Source organism: Danio rerio, chromosome 18 (genome assembly GCF_052040795.2).
Source record: "Danio rerio strain M-AB ecotype USA chromosome 18, GRCz13ab, whole genome shotgun sequence".
Lineage (NCBI taxonomy): Eukaryota > Metazoa > Chordata > Actinopteri > Cypriniformes > Danionidae > Danio > Danio rerio.
Window position 1 is genome coordinate 3821442 of NC_141038.1, and position 22890 is coordinate 3844331.

Genomic DNA, 22890 nt, shown 5'->3' on the forward strand with positions numbered 1-22890 from the left:
ATAAAAATAAAAATATTATCAAAATAAAAATATAAAAAATATCTTTTTTATATTATATTTATAATATATATATATATATATATATATATATATATATATATATATATATATATATATATATATATATATATATATATAATTTATTTAATAAATTGATATATTTAATAAAAATATATCAAAATACTTTTATAAAACATCCCACACTAAATACAGCCCTTAAATCTGTAATAAGACACAAACAATAATACTTTCAAGAAATTCTCTTCTGATAATCGGACTTAGCCAATAATGCGTATAAAATATTAATTTGTTTTGGCATTTTACCATAGACTCTAAAAAAATTTTAAAAAGCTCATGAACAAGTGAAGTCACACGTTTTCACATACCAAAAATAATTAAATAAAAATAAGACATTTTAGTTGTCATGTTTTCTTTATTTTTCCACGTACTCTACATTTAAAACTCAACATGTGGACCTTCATTTCTTTGAGCGAACAGTCAAAGAGCACATATTCAGCTCTAAATATAGAGGAAAATCCAATAAAGGTGCATAGTACCAAATATTGCTAACAAGTAACACGAACTGGTCCAAAACCTAGAACACAGAAGATATAACGCAGCATTTCATGAGGGGGGTTTTTCCACAGAAAAAAGTTCATTCGAAGTCTTGAGTTTATTGCTTCAGACAGCATGGATTCTGCAGCAATGTTAATAGAAATCCCACACTGGAATGTTTCAGAAGAGAATGTTCCTCCAGCTTTTGAGTAAGGCACAGGAGATGTGTGTTGTGGTGAGAAAAAAAAAACCTTGAGACGTAGAAAGATTAAATAAGAGAAGCGGAATGGTCGAGATCTTCAGACAAGCCATGAAAAAGAAGGACACACTGCTGTACACTGCTGATGACCGTTCATCTCACATTCCCATCCTGATGCTCTGAATGATCTGGAATATCGCTGGAGAAAGACAGAAAAATAAGATTAGAGAACTGAATAATTTACATTCGGGTCTTGTTTTAGCATTCCTATGTGTAGCCTCTATTATGCGGTGCAGTCTTAGGGTGCTTTCACACCTACACTTTTGTTTCGGAATGGTCTCGATTGCTCAGTTAGCGCGGTTCGTTTGGCATATGTGAACAGGGCAAACGAGTGATGATCTCCCGGTAATCTCGCGTCTCCCTCCCGGTCCTCAAATAGGCATCGTCGCGCACCCTTCTCACCCCTCCCCACAGCATCTCTCTTCAGACACGTCGTGCGCGCACCCTGTCAATCACCACCAAACCACCACCTCTCCTGACAGCTGAGCGGGACGCTGCAAAATAAACCCTGACACTCTGACCAATGTGAGGAGAGTTTACTCACACGTGACTTGTTTTAGCTATTTTGGTCCGATTAGAAACTTTGCAGTGTGAAAGCGAACCGCTCCAAGAGCAAAGAGCAACAATGTAACAACTGTAATCTCTGTTTCGGAACAACTGAATTGATTCACAGGTGTGAAAGCACCCTTAATCAGGATACAGGACTGTGTATTGACCAATTGTTGAGAGGAAATTCAATTTATAGGGATTTTAGAAGAAATTGCATGTTCGGGATACCCCCGGGATCCTCCAAACAAAATTCAAGGCCTTTTAAGACCTTTTTAATACCATTTCTAATGAAATTCAATGCCAACTAAGTACCCATTCAGTAGATTTACAGACCATTCGGAAATATATTCTTGCGGAAGATTTCTTTCTATCAAGAAGTATCGCTATAAAGCCTGGTTTATACTTCTGCGTCAAGTGACCGGCGTAACCGACGGCGCAGGCAACGCGCGTGGCTGTGCATTTATACTTCTGCGCGCTGTCTTTGTTGGTCTGCATTAACACTTCCGAAACACTAGGGGCAGTGAGGTGTAAATGTTCCTCTGTGTCGAGTTTCTTCGCTGCTGTTTTGTTTTTCCTGAACACTTCCAGGATGTACAAGTGGCTCAAACTCCCTCATTTTTGAGGCAGGAACCGGCAGACGTGCAACAATTTTAACTATGAGGTAAACACAAAACAAAACTTTCCATCCGGAGCTCCTTCACGGGACTCCACACTTGTAAACAATCGCTACATCTGGCTTGCACCATTCGCGCAGCTCTCGGTCCCGCCCAGACTCGTCAGCGCTACCAAGCCGACCAATCACAGATCTTGCGCTACGCGTTGTTGCAACGTGTAGTTACATTTTTTGAGAGGTGCACGTCAGCGATGCCTACAGCCACGGCGAAGGGCTATGCGTCAGCGGTGTAGCATATGCGTGCGTTTGACGCATAAGTATAAATCAGCCTTAACAGCCAAGAGGAGAGGAAAAGTCACGTCAGGAGTCCAAATGGGCCACAGCGAGAGAGAAATAGAGTTTACTTCCATTCTCTCAATCGCAGTGAAGGAGGAGCTTCTGCTGTAAGTGTCAGTGAAAGACTATCCAGAAAACATACGCAGTGAAATTATACAGTTTCTGTGTTTTTAAGTAGTTGGAGTGTTGAAAATTCTCGCTCTCGCCTCCCTAGCCATAGTAGCCAAAGCTACGGTGACGCACTTTCTGCAATGACGTGGAGCTCAGGATGCACTCAACATCATGCTACATGAATTTTATACTTAGCCAACATTAGTAACAGTTAGTTTTGTTGTTGTATGAACTTTAATCCTAGGAATGGCAAAAATAAATAAAATAAGACCTTTGTAACGGAATCTAAAACTTTGTATACCAACTTCAAGGCCATTAAGGCCTTAATTTGAGATGATCAAATTTAAGACTTTTTTTAATGCTTTTAGGACCCTGCGGGTACTCTGGCGTTAGTTATTTCTGTTTAACAATGAATTGATGCAAACGCACATGAAAAAGGTATAGTTTTAAAAACTTGCACTTTTAAATAAATATAGTGCGCATTAATTTCCCTTTATCAATGATCAAATATTATGAAACTAGCTTAATAATGACTTTAAAATACTTTATCAATATTGAGTAGGATGAAATGATAGTCATTTTAATGTTGTCTGTGGTCATATATGCAGTTTGTTACTTTAATAAACAGACTAACGAAACAAACTTATTGCTGATTGAGTATTTGAATAAAAAAAATTAATCATTAAACTCAAATAATGATCACTTTAGTGTATTTCAATCATGAAAATGTGTGTTTTTGGGTTGTAAACTCACCTGATCCACATACTACAAAGACAAACAGGGCAAGCAGCCACGGTCCCACCACTGCCTTCTCTTCTTGAGTGCCTCTCTGATGAGAAAATATGAACATTAGCACATTAATAAAGACTTAAACTACGTGTTAACGTGTCAAGAAAATAAATAAGGCCAAATAAACACATTAAACCTTATCTAATCAACGATAATAGTCGATTAAACAGCTACCCAGTGTGATCTAACATGAATATACAGGGCTAGCGTTTACAGCAACGCAAATAAAGCAGCAAAATAACATTTTACATCAAATAATCACCAAAGTAAGATCCATAGATGGGTAAAAGCTGTGATTTACCGTGGATTTGGCCACATTTCCCCTGAGAGTGATGTTCTTGCTGTGTTTCTCGTTCGCCATGCGAATCCTCTGTTTGGCCACCATCTTTTAGGATTATTTAGTCGCTTTTAGAGCAAAAAGACGAAGATGAGTTCAGGCTGTTGAAGATCCAGGAGGCTTTGTGATCAGTTGACGTGTGATTTCGGACTGATGAACTGGTTTAGTCTACGTGTGCATATGAGAAACTCACTCCACCCACGAGACGTGGACGCTTTGAAAGAGAATAAAAGCGTCGCATGATTGACAAATAATGGGTGGAGCTTAACCCGCGCTTGAATTCCATTATTATTTATTTGTTTCTAATTTGGTTATTTTCAATGTACAACTTCTTGTTAATGAGTAATAAAGTTACGTACTGTCATTATTTAGTGTGTAATTGATATCAAAGACGCTTTAATCATAGAATTATTATCGCGTGGTAAGTGATACTTTAATCATCGCTGAAGACGGGGAACCAATCATAGCTGTCGTTTATTTTTAGAAGAAATTAATTAAATAAATAAATATATATATATTTTGTTTTTTTTATAATTAAATAAACGTTACTGACGAGAATATTCATACCGTCTATTGTTCATACATGTTAAAATGTTAATAATTAAAATAAATTGGGGATTTGAATGCATTTAAATTGACGGAGCGCTAACTTGAAGGAAGATTGTTTTTCATCGCAAATATATATTAACATGCAATAATGCATATTTTGCCATATTTATTATCATTAATCATGGAAACATGATTTTAATTTACTATTCTAATATTATTTACTAAACTATTCGTATTTTTACGAACCTGTCCAACAAAATATAAATTATATATATTTTTTAAAACTATTCCATATTATGTTTAAAGTCGAGACTTGTTTAATTTGCTTTGATATGTTACCATAGAGAGTAAAAAAAAGCATTTTACACGTCGTCAACTCATGAACCAGTGACGTCGGCGCAGAATTCTCTGACGTTACACGCTGTCGTACTTCCGTTTCAAAATGGCGCCCCCCACACCTCATTTAGCAGGTGAGTTGTCGCTCAAAAATGTGCATTTTAAGCTCATTTCATTGGCGTAAATATACATGATCAATGTGAGATGGCGATCATGTTATTTAATAACTCGCACGTCATGTATTCTCACGGTTTGCAGACATACACAGACATCGGCTCACTCATAAGTCTGTCATATGCGCCAGAAATGTTTAGTAACGTTATTTTGGACAAATGCACTATAAGCAATGTGAAATATTTCAAAATCTCTATCATATTAAGCCGCTGATTAAATGTTTCTCTGTTGTGTATGTGTTTGTGCTTGTAATAAGTTAAGAATAAACTGTTTGAAGCCAGCTTTATAAACCAAACGTACTTTAAATTAGTTATTGAGGTAAAGTTTGTTTTATATTCGCACATTTGGACTTTCTCCTTAATAATAAAATGTCGTAAATATATTTTTTGCTAAATCTAAATAGTGGAATCAAATTAGCAGCCAATTTCTATCAAAGTACACCAATATTCAGTCAAATAGATAGTGCTGATGTTGTTTTGAAGTCGTAATAACCAGCTGTTTGGTAAACAAAGCAAGTCACTCATATAATATATCTACTAAAAAGACAGCTAATATTACTTTACTATCTGTATTGTACTTAAATCATCAGTGTTGGGAGTACTGCGATACAAAAGTAATGTATTACAGTAACATATTAGTTTTTCCCGTAACGCAGTAGTGTAAGGCATTACTAATACATTTTCAGTAATATTTTACTCGGTACATGTTCAGTAATGCGTGTGTTACAACAAACTTTTCGCTCACAATCCCATGTTAGAACCCGTTGTTTGGTAAACAAAGCAGGTCTCATATAATATAACTACTAAACGACAGAAAATATTACTTTACAAACTGTATTGTACATAAATCATATAAACATTACTGTAATATTCAGTAATAATACTGAAATTAAAATAAAAACTGCACAAATAAGTGCTGATGTTGTTTTGAAGTCTTGCATGTGATTGTAGACCAAATATCCAAAGTACCATGGTAAACAATATAGGGAGCAGGTCACAAGTTCTCACTGAATGAATGTGCTAATATAAAACCAACTTTACCTCAATAAATTAGTTAAAGGCAGGGCCTGACAGATTCTGATGAAGTTGTTTGCTATTTATTTGCAGAATTTTGTACAAAATCTACATATTTAAGCATGAATGGCTTTGAGAGTATAGTAACTACGTTTAATAAGGTTTTATTTCAGGTTATTAATGCAAATCCAATACTAGAACCAGCTGTTTGGTAAACAAAGCATATCTCTCATATAATATATCTACTAAAAGACTAAAAATATTACCTTATAATCTGTATTGTACTTAAATCATCAGTGTTGGGAGTACTGCGATACAAAAGTAATGTATTACAGTAACATATTAGTTTTTCCCGTAACGCAGTAGTGTAAGGCATTACTAATACATTTTCAGCAATATTTTACTCGGTACATGTTCAGTAACGCGTGTGTTACAACAAACTTTTTGCCCACAATCCCATGTTAGAACCAGTTGTTTGTTAAACAAAGCAGGTCTCATATAATATAACTACTAAACGACAGAAAATATTACTTTACAAACTGTATTGTACATAAATCATATAAACATTACTGTAATATTCAGTAAAAATACTGAAATTAAAATAAAAACTGCATAAATAGCCTATATATTTACACACACTTACATAAGTAAAAAAGTAGACTGAATGATGGCTCAGCAATTGATTGAGGTAAAGTTTGTTTTATATTCACACTTTTGGACTTTCTCCTTAGTAATATAATGTCAGAAATGTATTATTTACTAAATCTAAATAGTGGAATCGTATTAGCAGCCAATTTCTATCAAAGTACACCAATATTTACAGTCAAATAGATAGTGCTGATGTTGTTTTGAAGTCATGCTTACATGTGATTTCAGACCGAATATCCAAAGTACCATGGTAAACAATATGGGGAGCAGGTCACAAGTTCTCACTGAATGAATGTGCTAATATAAAACCAACTTTATCTCAATAAATTAGTTAAAGGCAGGGCCTGACAGATTCTGATGAAGTTGTTTGCTATTTATTTGCAGAATTTTGTACAAAATCTACATGTTTTAGCATGAATGGCTTTGAGAGTATAGTAACTACGTTTAATAAGCTTTTATTTCAGGTTATTAATGCAAATCCAATATTAGAACCAGCTGTTTGGTAAACAAAGCATATCTCTCATATAATATATCTACTAAAAGACTAAAAATATTACCTTACAATCTGTATTGTACTTAAATCATCAGTGTTGGGAGTACTGCGATACAAAAGTAATGTATTACAGTAACATACATAATACATTTCCCTGTAACGCAGTAATGTTTCCTGTAATGCAGTAGTGGCATTACTAATACATTTTCAGTAATATTTTACTCTGTACATGCTCAGTAACGTGTGCGTTACAACAAACTTTTCGCCCGCAAGACATTAACAAATAAAAAATAGCGCAGCTCTATTTCCTGTTTGTGGTTATGAATATACGTGTGTGTTGTCATTAATGCAAATTCCATATTAGAACCAGCTGTTTGGTAAACAAATCAAGTTTCTCATATAATAAATAAGTACTAAAAGACAGAACATATTACTTTACTTACTGTATTGTACATAAATGATATCAACATTAGTTTAGTGTTCAGTAATATTACTGAAATTAAAATAAAAACTGAATAAATTGCTTATATATTTACACACATTTACATAAGTAAATAAATAGCATGAATGATGCGCTCAAAAAATCTATCGAGGTAAAGTTGGTTTTATATTTGCACATTTAAACTTCTCCTTAATAATATAATTTTATTAAAGTATTCTTGACAAATTCTTAATGGCAAAATCATATTAGCAGCCAACGACTATCAAAATACAACATTGTTCTTAGCGTTTAAGACTTTTTAATAACTTTTGTTTTATTCCAAACAGTGCGAGGATCAGATGGTACGCTGCTGTTGCACGGACCTCCAAACTGTCAGGAAAGCTCTGCTTTTCAGAGGTCAGTTATTGCACTTTCTGTTTCATTTTCACACAAACACTTTGTTGCTTTATTAATTTTAGATTCTTCTTAATAATAATAATAATAATAATAATACATTTTTACAAAATGTATTAAAAATTGTATTTACAAAACCAGTCATAAGGGTACGTTTTTAAACAGACCCATACATCATCTGAAAGCTGAATAAATAAGATTTCCACTGATGCAAGTGTTATCTGCACAAAATCTGGCTGAGATAAAACTATTCAATATCAAAACATAAAAAATATTGAGATAATCACCTTTAAAGTTGCTCAAATTAAGATCTTTGCAATGCATATTACTAATCAAACATTAGGATGGCATGGTGGCACAATGATTAGCACTGCGTTTCTGTGTGGAGTTTGCATGTTGTCCCAGTTCATTCCTCTGTGGCGACCTCGAAAATAGAGACTAGGCTGAAGGAAAATGAATAATGCATTGTTACTTTTGAGTTACTTCTTAATTGAATAGTTTTTTTTCTTCTTTTATTAAAGAGAGGAGCTCTGCCATTAACAATATATACAACCTACACCTTCATTTACCTTAGAAAAAACACATAAAAATTATAATTTTTATAAAATAATTAGAGCAACTCAAATAGTATTACTTGTTTTTTTTAAGTAATGCATTACTTGTTTCTTAGAAATGTATAAGACACTGATGATAACTATCATTTCTTTTCAGAGATGACCGGCAAGGCAGATACATGACGTTCAGCAATGACGGCACCTTGTTTGCATGGTGCAATGGCTCACAGTATGTATAAAGCAATGCAAATGTATTCATCAGTAAAAAGTAAGGATTGGTGTTTGTGTAAACCTCTGTCCTCTGTGTGTTTGGTAGGGTCACTGTGCTCAAAGTTCCCTCTGGAGATTTGGTGAAGTCTTTTGATTTACCGAAAACAACCGCTCTGGAATTCTCACCTCTGAATAAAGTTCTGGCCACCTGGCAGCAATACACCAGTATGACCTTATAAAATATGATAAGATCTTATTCTGTCATCATTTACTCATCCTTCAGTGGTTACAGGCCTGTTTGACTTTGAGAGGCCCTGCTGTTTAAAAAAACTAGCCTAGAGCGCCATCTGCTGTTTAAAAACTAGCCTAGAGTGCCATCTGCTGTTTAAAAACTAGCCTAGAGCGCCATCTGCTGTCAAAAAACTAGCCTAGAGCGCCATCTGCTGTTAAGAACTAGCCTAAAGCACTGTCTGCTATTAGAAACTAGCCAAGAGCTCTGTTAAAAACTAGCCTGGAGAACCATTTGCTGTTCAAAACAAGCCTAGAGCACCATCTGTTGGTAAAAACAAGCATAGATTGCCATCTGCTGTTAAAAAAGCCTAGAATGTCGTCTGCTATTCGAAACTAGCCAAGAGCCCAATAAAGCTAGCCTAGAGCACTGTTTACTGTGAAAAATTAGCCTAGAGTGACATCTGCTATTAGAAACTAGTCAAGAGCTCTGTTAAAAACTAGCCTAGAGCACCGCCTGCTTTCAAAAAGTATCCTAGAGTGGCATCTGCTGTTAAAAACTAGCCTAGATTGCTGTCTGTATTTAAAATATAGCCTAGAATGTTGTCCGCTGTTAGAAACTAGCCAAGAGCTCTGTTACTAGCTTAGAGCAATATCTGGTGTTCAAAACTAGCCTAAAGGGTCATCTGTTGTTAAAAACCAGGCTAAAGTGCTGTCTGCTATTAGAAACTAGCCAAGAGCTCAATTAAAAGCTAGCCTAGAGCACCGTTTGCTGTTAAAAACTAGCCTAGAGTGACATATGCTGTTAAAAAGTAGCCTAAAGTGCTGTCAGCTACTAAAAACTAGCCTACTGCTATTAGAAACTAGCCAAAAGCTCTGTTAAAAACTAGTCTAGAGAATCACTTGCTGTTAAGAGCTAGCCTACAGTGCCGTCTGCTGTTAAAATCTAGCCTAGAGCGCTGTCTGCTGTTAAAAACTAGCCCAGAGTAACATCTGCTGTTAAAAAGTAGCCTAGAGAACTGTCTTCTATTAAAAACTAGACACTAAAACAAAAAAAACCTAAGAACATTGTCTGCTATTAGAAACTAGCCAAGAGCTCTGTTAAAAAGTAGCCTAGAGCGCCATCCTCTGTTAAAAACTAGTCTTCAGCGCCATCTGCTGTTTAAAACCTAGCCTAGAGCGCCATCTGCTGTTTAAAAACTAGCCTAGAGCGCCATCTCCTGTTTAGAAACTAGCCTAGAGCGCCATCTGCTGATTAAAAACTAGCCTAGAGCGCCTTCTGCTGTTTAAAAACTAGCCTAGAGCGCCATCTCCTGTTTAAAAATTAGCCTAGAGCACCATCTGCTGTTTAAAAACTAGCCTAAAGCGCCATCTCCTTTTTAAAAACTAGCCTAAAGCGCCATCTGCTGTTTAAAAACTAGCCTAGAGTGCCATCTTATGTTTAGAAACTAGCCTAGAGCGCCATCTGCTGTTTAAAAACTAGCCTAGAGTGCCATCTGCTGTTTAAAAACTAGCCTAGAGGGCCATCTGCTGTTTAAAAACTAGCCTTGAGCGCCATCTGCTGTTAAAAACCAGCCTAGACCACCATCCGCTGTTAAAAACTAGCCTAGAACACCATCCGCTGTTAAAAACTAGCCTAGAGCGCCATCTGCTGTTTAAAAACTAGCCTTGAGCGCCATCTGCTGTTTAAAAACTAGCCTTGAGCGCCATCTGCTTTTAAAAACTAGCCTAGAGCACCATCTGCTGTTAAAAACTAGCCTAGAGAACCATCCGCTGTTAAAAACTAGCCTAGAGCGCCATCTGCTGTTTAAAAACTAGCCTAGAGCGCCATCTCCTGTTTAAAAACTAGCTTAGAGCGCCATCTCCTGTTTAAAAACTAGCCTAGAGCGCCATCTGCTGTTTAAAAACTAGCCTAGAGCACCATCTGCTGTTAAAAACTAGCCTAGAGCACCATCTGCTGTTAAAAACTAGCCTAGAGCACCATCTGCTGTTAAGAACTAGCCTAGAGCACCATCCGCTGTTAAAAACTAGCCTAGAGCGCCATCCGCTGTTAAAAACTAGCCTAGAGCACCATCTGCTGTTTAAAAACTAGCCTAGAGCACCATCTGCTGTTTAAAAACTAGCCTAGAGCACCATCCTCTGTTAAAAACTAGCCTAGAGCACCATCTGCTATTAAAAACTAGCCTAGAGAACCATCCGCTGTTAAAAACTAGCCTAGAGCGCCATCTGCTGTTAAAAACTAGCCTAGAGCGCAGTTCACTGTTAAAAACTAGCCTAGAGCGCTGTCTGCTATTAGAAACTAGCCAAGTGCTATGTTAAAAACTAGCCTAGAGAAACTAGAGCGCCATCTGAAGTTCAAATTATTTATTACCACAGCTCAAAATATTTAATTCTTATTTGAAAAAAGACATTCTGGAAGTAAGCTATCATCCTGGACCCCTTCGAAATGCATAAAACACTCTTTACAAATAAATAGCAATGTAGAGGAAACCACTTAATAGCAGCTTTATTTTTCAGAGACGCAGGATAACCCTCAAGGAGAAGCAAACCTGCAGCTTTGGGACTTGCAAACAGGCGCCTGCATGAAAGCTTTCTATCAGAAGAAGATGACAGGATGGTTCGTGACTTTTGATGGCATGAGGGGCGGGATCAAATTGTCATTTGCACTAATAGCAAACCATCTAATCAATCCCTATTGGACAAAATCAGACCCCGCCTACAATTGTTTGTGAAGCTGTTTCACTTGGTTTAACATCAAGATGGAGAGGAAAACACGATCACAACTTCTATTTCATGCTAACTTAGAGTTTTTGTATTATTGTCAGTGTATTTCTGTTCTGTCTGTAACTGTAAAACGTCTGTTTTTTTTACAGGTGTCCAAGCTGGGCAGACGATGAAAGTATTTCTGTTCGAAATGTCAATAATGAGCTTCACTTTTTTGAAAACAACAACTTTGGTGAGACATTGTTTGCTTTGTTTATTGTGCATGTTATGTTTTAAATGAGTGATGAATTACATGGGCATGTTTATGTTCATCTGAATGTATAAAAGCTCACTATTTCTTCAAGAATTAACAATATTGTTTTTAGTAGTTTAGCTTTTTCTTGGTTGTTTTAATGAATCCTGTATTCTGTTGAATTAATTTGGGATATGAACCTATTCTGTGTAGCCTGCAAGTAATGTGAATATACGGCTGACTGAACGATATGGGCAAAAAAAAAAGAAAAGAAATCACAGAAAAACAGATAATCAGCATAATAAATGTCAAATCTATTTCTCACAATCTTGTTTACTACAAAGCAGAAAGTTAATTGTTAATTTAAATTACTGTTAATGTCAATACAAAACATTACAAATCCATTAAGTATATGAATGAATGAATGATTTTCACAAATCTGAGGTACAATATACCCTCCCCTGCCACTTTATTAGGTACACCTGTCCAACTGCTTGTTAACGAAAATTTCTGAACAGCCAATCGCATGGCAGCAACTCAATCCATTTAGGCATGTAGACATGGTCAAGACGATCTGCTGCAGTTCAAACCGAGCATCAGAATGGGGAGAAAAAGGGATTTAAGTGACTTTGAATGTGGCATCGATTGAACGTGATGGGCTGGTCTTGAGTATTTTAGAAACTGCTGATCAACTGGGATTTTCACACACTACCATCTCTAGGGTTTACAGAGAATGGTCTGAAAAATAAAAATAAAACTCAGTGAGCGGCAGTTCTGTGGGCGCAAATGCCTTGTTGATCCCAGAGGTCAGAGGAGAATGGCCAGACTGGCTCCAGCTGATAGAAAGGCAACAGTAACTCAAATAAGCATTCGCTACAACTGAGGTCTGCAGAAGAGCATCTCTGAACACATAACACGTCCAACCTTGAGGCAGATGGGCTACAGCAGCAGAAGACCACACCAGGTGCCGCTCCTGTCAGCTAAGAACAGGAAACTGAGGCTACAATTCACACAGACTCACCAAAACTGGACAATAGAAGATTGGAGAAACGTTGCCTGGTCTGATGAGTCTCCATTTCTGCTGCCACATTTGGATTGTCGGGTCAGAATTTGGTACCCACAACATGAAAGCATGGATCCATCCTGCCTTGTATCAGCGGTTCTGGTGGTGGTGGTGTAATAGTGTGGGGGAGATTTTTGTTGGCACACTTTGAGCTCATTAGTCCAACTAAGCATCGTGTCAAAGCCACAGCCTACCTGAGTGTTGTTGCTAACCATGTCCATCCCTTTATGACCACAGTGTACCCATCTACTTCCAGCAGGATAACGTGCCTTTTCATAAAGCGTGAATTATCTCAGACTGATGAACATGACAATGAGTTCACTGTACTCAAATGGCCTCCACAGTCACCAGAGCTCAATCCAATAGAGCACCTTTGGGATGTGGTGGAACGGGAGATTCGCATCATGGATGTGCAGCCGACAAATCTGCAGCAACGTGATGTTATCATGTCAATATGGAGCAAAATCTCTGAGGAATCTTTCCAGTATCTTGTTGAATCTCTGCCACGAAGGATTAAGGCAGTTCTGAAGGCGAAAGGGTGTCCAACCCGGTACTAGTAAAGCCTGATTTATACTTCTGCGTTAAGTGACCGGCGTAACCCACGGCGCAGGCAACGCGCGTAGCTGTGCATTTATACTTCTGTGCGCTGTCTCTGTTGGTCTGCATTAACACTTCCGAAACGCTAGTTGGCAGTGAGGTGTAAATGTTCCTCTGTGTCGAGTTTCTTCGCTGCTTTTTTGTTTTTCCTGAACACTTCCTGGATGTACAAGTGGCTCAAACTCGCTCATTTTGAGGCAGGAACCGGCGGACGTGCAACAACTTTAACTATGAGGTAAACACAAAACAAAACTTTCCATCCAGAGCTCCATCACGGGACTCCACACTTGTAAACAATCGCTACATTGGGTTCGCGCGCGGCTCTCGGTCCCGCCCCGACTCGTCAGCGCTACCAAGCCGACCAATCACAGAGCTTGCGCTACGCGTTGTTGCAACGTGGAGTTACATTTTTTGAGAGGTGCACGTCAGTGACGGCCACGGCAAAGGGCTATGCGTCAGCGCTGTAGCATACGCCGGTGTTTGACGCAGAATTTTTAATCAGCCTTAAGGTGTACCGAACAAAATGTGTATAGCCTAGAGTGTGTACATAAAATTATATTGATAATTGTATGACAATACATTAAGTATAAACACTGATTCTGTAGGTTAAAAACAACAATTACTGGAATTATATTCTATAACTTTATTAATACATTGTACATAAATAATAATAAAAAAATTTTTGAAAAAATATTTGTCTTAAAATCATCCCACAAAGAAGGATTTGTCAAGGAAATTCTAGTCTGAATCATCATATCACCCAACCATAAATAAAAATATAAGAATTTAGACTAGTTAAAAACAAATTCAAATGCTTGAAACACTCGTTGAGTTTGCAATCTGTGCTATTTTTTTTTTTATTGTGCAGAAGTTATTGCCAACAAGCTTCACCTACAGAAAGTGTCTGAGTTTGCTCTGTCTCCTGGATCACAGCCGAGCAAGGTATCAGAAAACATTCACAGATTCCCGCTTAATGCAGTTGGTTTAGTCACGCAGATGTACAATAATCTCTCTGGTGTTTCTTAAGGTTGCCGTTTATGTTCCCGGAAGCAAAGGAGCTCCGTCTTTTGTACGTCTGTACCAGTATCCCAATTTCGGAGGTCCGACATGTGCTCTGGCAAACAAGAGCTTTTTCAAGGCTGATAAAGTCAACATGCTGTGGAACAAAAAAGGTAGATTATTGTTTTAAAGGGGACCTATTGTGCCCCTTTATGCAAGATGTAAAATAAGAGTGTGCCTAGAGTGTGAAGTTTCAACTCAAAACTCTACACAAATAATGTTTCTAACTCTTTGAAACGGACCCTTTTAGGCTTTGATCCTAATTGTGCCGTTTTGGTGACTGTCGCTTTAAATTCAAATGAGATGAGGGCATTCAAATTCAAAAGAGGGCGGAGCTACAACTGACTGTCAGCATAGTGGCTGATTAAAAACAGGACTAACATTATCTGAAAAACATGTCTCAGAAGACGTCTATAATACATGTTTTTCAGTAGATACGGTATGCTAATGAAGGAGAGATCATCACTAATGGGCGGGGCTTTCCCTCTGATGACACATACGAAGGGAGAATGTCAATCAAAGTGTTTTTGCAGACTGTTTTAATCAAGTGTGATGATAAAAAATAAAGTTAATTAATTTTTACCATTAGAGGCTGAATATATTCACACAATGTTGCCTCACATTAGACCCTTTATGGAAGTGATTTTTGCTTAAATAGAGGTTTTCACATACGCATTAATGTTTTGCATTGTCTTCCAAAGCCACTGCAGTTCTTGTCACCGCCAGCACAGAGGTGGATAAAACAGGAGCCTCTTATTATGGAGAGCAGACGCTACATTACGTCGCCACCAATGGAGAAAGTGCTGTCGTTCAGCTACGTAAGTAACATATTAAGTTAGTAATTAACTACTAGGGCTGCACAATATATTGTTTCAGCATCAACATCGCAATGTGCACATTGTCTGCAATGGGAATTCACTTTTAGTGAAGTCTTAGGCCAACAAAGCTGGTATGGACCATTTTGAAGACTGTAAACAATAACAATGGTCCTAATGTATTCCCTTTAATACATTTTGATATTCCATAGCTTCTAAGAATCCAAAAAGGTCCATATGTTGATCAATAATGTTATGGCAGCCATTTTAACATTAGGATATGAATAAATTGTCTCTTGTAACAGTTAATAAATACAGAGTGGGCCATTTGTATGGATACACCCTAGGGATGTGCGGAGCAGCCGGTATTTGTATTTGTATTTGTATTTGTTGAGGGGGGAAAAGTATTTGTATTTGTATTTGAGTAAAATTCAAAATGGCGCAAAAATATATATTTTTTTGTATTACACTTCTAATTTACATTATAGTGAAAGTATTGTTTAATTATACCCATTATATAAATTATAGATATGCAATATTGTTTGTTGTTTTTGAACATGTGATAAGAGACGTCATTGAAAAGAAAATAACATAGAAGCCATTATCTCATCCATGGTTAAACCAACAACTAATAAAATACCATTGTGAATATTATGAACCCCACCACCACCGTTCTTGTTGAAGGACACTGAATAGACAGAATAAAAACAAATAATACTTCAAAAAACTGTTCTTCTTCTGAAAGAACTTCTTTCCAATGGACAGAATTCCAAAAACTAATATTAACTAAAATAAATCTAAATAAACCCTGCCTGGGGGATCTGGCAGAACAAAAGTATTCTATATAATACTAAAAGATACAGCCCTGCTATTGTCATCTGCCTGCCACAAAACAGACACAAAGTTTGTTTGTTTTTTTTGTTTTTTATGTTTGAAACTGACTTGCTGGGGCAGAATGTGGCTGTGTTGATGGTTTGGTGCTTGTGGAGGATTTAGCAGAACATAGCTGTGCTGATTGAGGGGATTGATGCTTGTGGGGGGTTCACAGACAGTATCAGGAGAGGATGCTTTTAGTGCATGTGGGGTCGAGCCATGACTGGGTTCTCCCCATGTTGGCGTGGGTTTCCTCCGGGTGCTCCGGTTTCCCCCACAGTCCAAACACATGCAATACAGGTGAATTGGGTAAGCTAAATTGTCCCTATTGAATGTGTGTGAAAGAGAGTGTATGGATGTTTCTCAGTGCTGGGTAGCAGCTGGAGGGGCAGCCACTGCGTAAATCATATGCTGGATAAATTGGTGGTTCATTCCACTGTGGCAACCCCAGATTGATAAAGGAACTTAGCCGAAAAGAAATGAATGATTATGCATAGGAGATGTTGACAGATGTTTAATATCTCTGCCGATTTCACTTTTACACACATTTTAACGTTACAGTATCAGTTTGTTTTATCTGCAGCACCACTGACTGTAAAATTCTTCCACAAAGAACATGTTTTTTTTTTTTGACTGGTGGAGGACCAAGAAATGGCTCAGAAGCAGTCTCACTCTTTTTCTATTCAGGTGCCCAAATGTATTTGAGTTTCAAGTTAATAAAAAGTGACGGGAAGCTATGCTAAGGTTAACTAGCCTATAGCATATATCTTGCTGTCTGCAAAAGACAGTAATGTAGACGAACCATATAACTCCCATAAGTGCATACTATTCGACACAACAGCACAAGCATCATTTTAACCTTTATAAACGAACGTTAATGTTACTCTGTCAACAGTCTATTGTCTAAATTACCGCGCTAACAGAGCTAACGTTGCGTAAACAGAGCACCCGGTTGCAAACTTCCCGATCCCGATCAAACTCCGCTACAAGTTTATAAACTGCATCTGGAACCCAATTAAGGTACAAAAATCTATTTAACAAAAATAGTGATGCAGTAAAGTATTTTTTTCGCTCAGCCGAGCCTTCACTGTCTGTATCTGTGGAGAAGATTGTGCCAGACACTTCCGCCCCGCCCTCCGACTGAGCGTCTCTCTCTCGCTCTCTCTCTCTCTCTCTCTCTCTCTCTCTCTCTCACTCACTCACTCACTCACTCACGCGGGCATGCACTGTGGTCTCATGAGGAAACGCTGCTTTTTGAAATAGTGTTTTTCTTGCTCCCGAATACAAATAATTTTTTAAGTATTTGTTCGAAATAAGTATTCGTCAAAACACGCTATTCGTGCCTTTCCGAATACCGTATTCGGGTTCGGCTCCACCCTTAATACACCCTAATAAATGGGAATAGTTGGTGATATTAATGTCCTGTTTGTGGCACATTAGTATATGTGAGGGGGCAAACTTTTCAAGATGGATGGTGACCATGGTGGCCATTATGAAGTCGGCCATCTTGGATCCAACTTTTGTTTTTTTTAATAGGAAGAGGGTCATGTGACACATGAAATTTGTTGGGAATTTCACAAGAAAAACAATGGTGTGCTTGGTTTTAACGTAACTTTATTCTTTCATGAGTTATTTACAAGTTTCTGACCACTTATAACGTGTTCAATGTGCTGCCCATTGTGTTGGATTGTCAATGCAACCCTCTTCTCCCACTCTTCACACACTGATAGCAACACCGCAGGAGAATTGCCAGCACAGGCTTCCAGTATCCGTAGTTTCATTTTCCAGCCTGACCAGCTAAGACCAGGCTGGAAATGGCTGGAAACCAGCCTGGAAATGGCCAAAACCCCTTTAAAACCAGCCTGGTCGACCAGCTAAAACCAGCCAACCAGCCTAGGCTGTTTTAAGCTGGATTTTTCAGCAGCGATGTTCATGACATCACCACACTGAAATGGTCTATAGTGCTTAGGACTTTTGTACAGTACTCCATATCTCGGTGTCATGTCAGTTTTTCCAATATCGTGCATCCCAAATAACTACCATGAGTAAAATAATACTTTTGATGTCTTTTCCAGCAAAGAACGGCCCCATATATGACGTATCCTGGAGCCCCAACTCTACTGAGTTCTGTGTGGTTTATGGATTTATGCCCGCCAAGGCCACCGTATTCAACAACAAGTGTGAGTCTGTGTTCGATTTCGGCACCGGCCCTCGAAATGCTGCTTTCTACAGTCCACAAGGCCACATCCTAGTCCTCGCTGGCTTTGGAAACCTGAGAGGACAGATGGAAGTTTGGGATGTAAAGAAATACAAGCAAGTGTCCAAACCCCAGGCTGAAGACACCACACATTTCTCCTGGTGTCCCGACGGGGAACATATAGTCACTGCGACCTGCTCTCCCAGACTGCGAGTCAGCAATGGCTATAAGATCTGGCATTACACCGGGACTGTGCTGTACAAGCATGAGACGCCTTCTGGCAAAGAGCTCTGGGAGGTTTTGTGGCAGCCGTTTCCAGCTGGAGTGTTCCCGGAGCGGGCCGTCAAATACCAGGCTTTGCCGAGTGAGCTGGGCAGCACTGAAGCCAAACCAGCGCAGGCGTATCGACCTCCGGCTCTACGCAACAAACCGCAGACCGCCAGCTCCAAACTAGTGAGTTTAGTTTATGTGTTTACAGGGAAAATGCACATTACTCAACATTACTGTAATTTGTGCCGGAATTAGCCAAGAATGTCTATTTTTTCATCTGTAGATGCTTAACAAATGTTAAAAAGTCACACCTAAAAGTAGAAACAAAACATAACATCATACTGTCATATTCACTAACTGGCCACTTTATTAGGTACACCTTACTAGTACCGGGTTGGACCCCCTTTTGCTTTCAGAACTGTCTTAATCCTTCGTGGCACAGATTCAACAAAGTACTGGAAATACTCCTCACAGATTTTGGTCCACATTGACAATTGACATGGTAGCATTACACAGTTGCTGCAGATTTGTCGGCTGCACATCCATAATGTGAATCTCCCATTCCACCACATCCCAAAGGTGCTCTATTTGATTGAGATCTGGTGACTGTGGAGGCCATTTGAGTACAGTGAACTCATTGTCATGTTCAAGAAACCAGTCTGAGATGATTCACGCTTTATGACATGGCGCGTTATCCTGCTGGAAGTCACTGTGACTGTAGTCATAAAGGGATGGACATGGTCAGCACTTATAATCAGGTAGGTTGTGGCGTTATTTGTGGTGAAACGATGCTCAGTTGGTACTAATGGGCCCAAAGTGTGCCAAGAAAATATGTGCCAGCAGAAATGGAGACTCATCAGAGCAGGCAACTTTTTCCAATCTTCTATTGTCCAGTTTTGGTGAGTCTTTGTGAATTGTAGCCTCAGTTTCCTGTACTAAGCTGACAGGAGCGGCACCCGGTGTGGTCTTCTGCTGCTGTAGCCCATCCGCCTCAAGGTTGGAGGTATTGTGTGTTCAAAGATGCTCTTCTGTAAATCTCGGTTGTATCGAGTGCTTATTTGAGTTACTGTTGCCTTTCTATCAGCTGGAACCAGTCTGGCCATTCTCCTCTGGCATCAACAAGGCATTTGCGCCCACAGAACTGCCACTCACTGGATATATCCACTTTATTCAGGCCACTCTTTGTAAACCCTAGAGATGGTTGTGCGTGAAAATCCCAGTAGATCAGCAATTTCTGAAATACTCAGAGCAGCCCATCTGGCACCAACAACCATGCCACATTCAAAGTCACTTAAATCATCTTTCTTCCCCATTCTGATGCTCGGTTTGAACTTCAGCAGATCATTATGACCATGTCTACATGTTTAAATGCAGTGAGCTGCTGCCGTGTGATTGGCTGATTAGAAATTTGTGTTAACGAGTAGTTGGACAGGTGTACCTAATAAAGTGGCCGGTGAGTGTACATAAATTCACAAACACAAGTAAGAATAAGAAAAGGAGATAAATCAGAATTTTTGTCTTGTTTATAGTCCAAATATGCAGAAATTTTTTAATTTCGCCCCAAATATTGCACCCCAAAATTTAGAAGGAATCAAAAATAGGATTTAATTCAGCCACAGATTTGGGGCAGGGTTATGAATGTGGAGAATAATAACAATATTATTTCTTTGACAGCATGAAGAGGAGCCGCCGCAGAACATGAAACCTGGCGCCGCTGGAGAGAAGCAACCGTCTAAAGCTGCTTTGAAGAACCAGAAAAGGCGAGAAGCAAAGAAAGCAGCTAAACAGGTACCTGTGATTTGAGGATTTGTGTATTTAGTGTAAACCGTACTGAGGAATATTTTAAGAGATGCTCTCTGTAAATACAGGAGAACAAGCCTGATGAAGCTCCACCTCCAGCAGCAGACCCCGCCCCCGTCAGTCATGTGACTTCAAGCTGTGGAGACCCAGAAACGGACAAGAAGATCAAGAATTTAAAAAAGGTGATCTGATTTGATTATGTATGACCATTCATTCATTCTCCTTCAGCTTAGTCTCTTTATTCATCAGGGGTCACCACAATGGAATGAACCGCCAACTTATCCTGCATATTTTTACACTGCGGATGACTTTCCAGCTGCAACCCGGTTCTAGGAAACACTCAAACACTCTCACATTCACACTCATATACTACGGCCAATTTTGTCTATTCAATTCACCTATAGTTTAGTATAGTAGCGCATGTGTTTAGACCAGGCATGTCCAAACTCTGTCCTAGAGGGCCGGTGTCCTGTAAAGTTTAGTTCCAACCCCAATCAGACACTCCTGGGCTAGCTAATCAAGCTCTTACTAGGCTTTCTGGAAACATCCTTGCAGGTGTGTAGAGGCAAGTTGGAGCTAAAATCTGCAGGACACCGGCCCTCCAGGACCGAGTTTGGACACCCCTGGTTTAGACTGTGAGGGAAAGCGGAGCACCCGGAAGAAACCCACGCCAACGCGGGGAGAACATACAAACTCCACACAGAAATGACAACTGACCCTGCCAGGACTCAACCCAGCGACCTTCTTGCTGTGAGGCCATAGTGCTAACCACTGTGTCGTCTTATGTATGACTAAATAGTTAATAATTATATAAAATGTGAAAAGGTTAAAGGGAAAGAAAAACATATTTAGTTTACTCTTCACTTGAACTTTTATCCGCTTGTTAAGTGTGACGTCACGCGGAGCGGCTTCCGGGTCCAAGCGCTCTATTCAACTGTATGGGGAGACTCATGAAATGGTAATAATAAACGTTTGCAAAGCGATTCAATACATTCGAAAGTCACGATCGCAATATATATTTGTCCATGCCTAATATCCGATGGCCAGAAAGTGATTTATTGTTTTATAAATTGTTAAAAAGTTGGTATTTCTTATGCAGCAAGCCCAGAGATTGTTGTGTAGACTATGATTTTATATAAAATGAACTTTAATGTGTGATAGGAATAAAACGTGATCATAAACGAATGATTTCTCCACTCAAATAAATGGCGGCTTAGACCCGGAAACAGTATACATACGTCACAAACACGTCACCACTTAACAAGCGGATTTGGCTTTATTTGATTTTAGTCATTTTAATATAGAGATTTTATTATTATTCATTATTTTTTATTAATGTTTTCCCCATCTTTCATTCATTCATTCATTCATTCATTTTCTTGTTGGCTTAGTCCCTTTATTAATCCGGGGTCGTCACAGCGGAATGAACCGCCAACTTATCCAGCAAGTTTTTACGCAGCGGATGCCCTTCCAGCCGCAACCCATCTCTGGGAAAAATCCACACACACATTCACACACTACGGACAATTTAGCCTACCCAATTCACCTGTACTGCATGTGTTTGGACTTGTGGGGGAAACCAGAACACCCGGAGGAAACCCACGCGAAGGCAGGGAGAACATGCAAACTCCACACAGAAACGCCAACTGAGCCGAGGTTCGAACCAGCGACCTTCTTGCTGTGAGGCGACAGCACTACCTACTGCGCCACTGCCTGGCCCTCCCCATCTTTATTATCCATTATTTATTATATTTAACATTTTATTTATACAACTATTAGCTGTTTGAGTAAATAGTCTAAAAAATGTATTTGTACTATACTATATATATATATATATATATATATATATATATATATATATATATATATATATATATATTCTTCTTCAATGTTTTAATGTAATAATGTGATTTTTCTGTTTATCTGGCAGAAACTCAAAGCCATTGATGAACTAAAGGAGCAGCAGGCTGCCGGAAAAGTCATGCAAAAAAACCAGGTACCACCTTTTTATTGTTATGTTTTTATATGCTACCCGACAAAGTCTTGTCGTCTATAAATTTGTAATAAGTTGACTTCTAGTTGATCATTTGGTATCAGAAGTGGCTTAAATTCAATTAAATTCAATTCATGTTTATTTTTTAAGTGATTTTACTATGTAGATTGTGTCAAAGCCGCTTAACATAGAAGTTCTAGTAAAGTCCAGTTTTCAGATATGATAAACAAAGGCCTCTAGATTACACTTTTTTTTTACCAAAATAAAATATGATCATGCCTTGATTTAGCTTTCATAAGACCTTCATAACATGCTAAAACCATAATTATAACATTTCCCCTTTTTTACAGCTTGAGAAGATGCAGAAGGAGGCCCAGCTGTTGAAAGAGCTTGAAGACCTTGAATTAGGATTATAAACTCACTGTACCAGTTTTCCCCATTGGTCATCCTTGGTTTCCAAGCCTTGCTTTGTCATACTCTCATTAAAATGAATGGAGATGTTTTTCTTCATGTCCAATAAACAACAGCCTGTTTTGCTTATTTGTTCATGGCTAAAAATTAAGGACTACATTCTTAAAAGCAATATTGCTATGCAATGTGACGTACAGCACAAAGAAACACCTTGAAATGCGAAATAAAAATGTAGAAATTCAAACGGCGTGACTTTTATTATGCCGG

The 22890-nt window shown here is 38.4% G+C and overlaps 2 protein-coding genes across 3 annotated transcripts; one reads left to right on the forward strand and one right to left on the reverse strand.

Moving 5' to 3' along the window:
* Positions 1-413: 413 nt before the first annotated feature.
* On the reverse strand, positions 414-3701 carry serp1 (stress-associated endoplasmic reticulum protein 1). Its single transcript, NM_200034.1, is given in 3 exon segments — positions 414-953; positions 3177-3252; positions 3514-3701. Coding segments are annotated over 3 exon segments (201 nt in total). The 5' UTR covers positions 3598-3701; the 3' UTR covers positions 414-912.
* Positions 3702-4533: 832 nt separating this feature from the next.
* eif2a (eukaryotic translation initiation factor 2A) lies at positions 4534-22867 on the forward strand. 2 transcript variants are annotated; one of them, NM_001025170.2, is given in 14 exon segments: positions 4534-4568; positions 7531-7600; positions 8309-8380; positions 8468-8586; positions 11107-11206; positions 11463-11545; positions 14074-14147; positions 14233-14377; positions 14966-15082; positions 18028-18602; positions 20094-20207; positions 20288-20401; positions 22150-22215; positions 22563-22733. In NM_001025170.2, coding segments are annotated over 14 exon segments (1743 nt in total). In that variant the 5' UTR covers positions 4534-4540; the 3' UTR covers positions 22629-22733.
* The last annotated feature ends 23 nt before the right edge of the window (positions 22868-22890 follow it).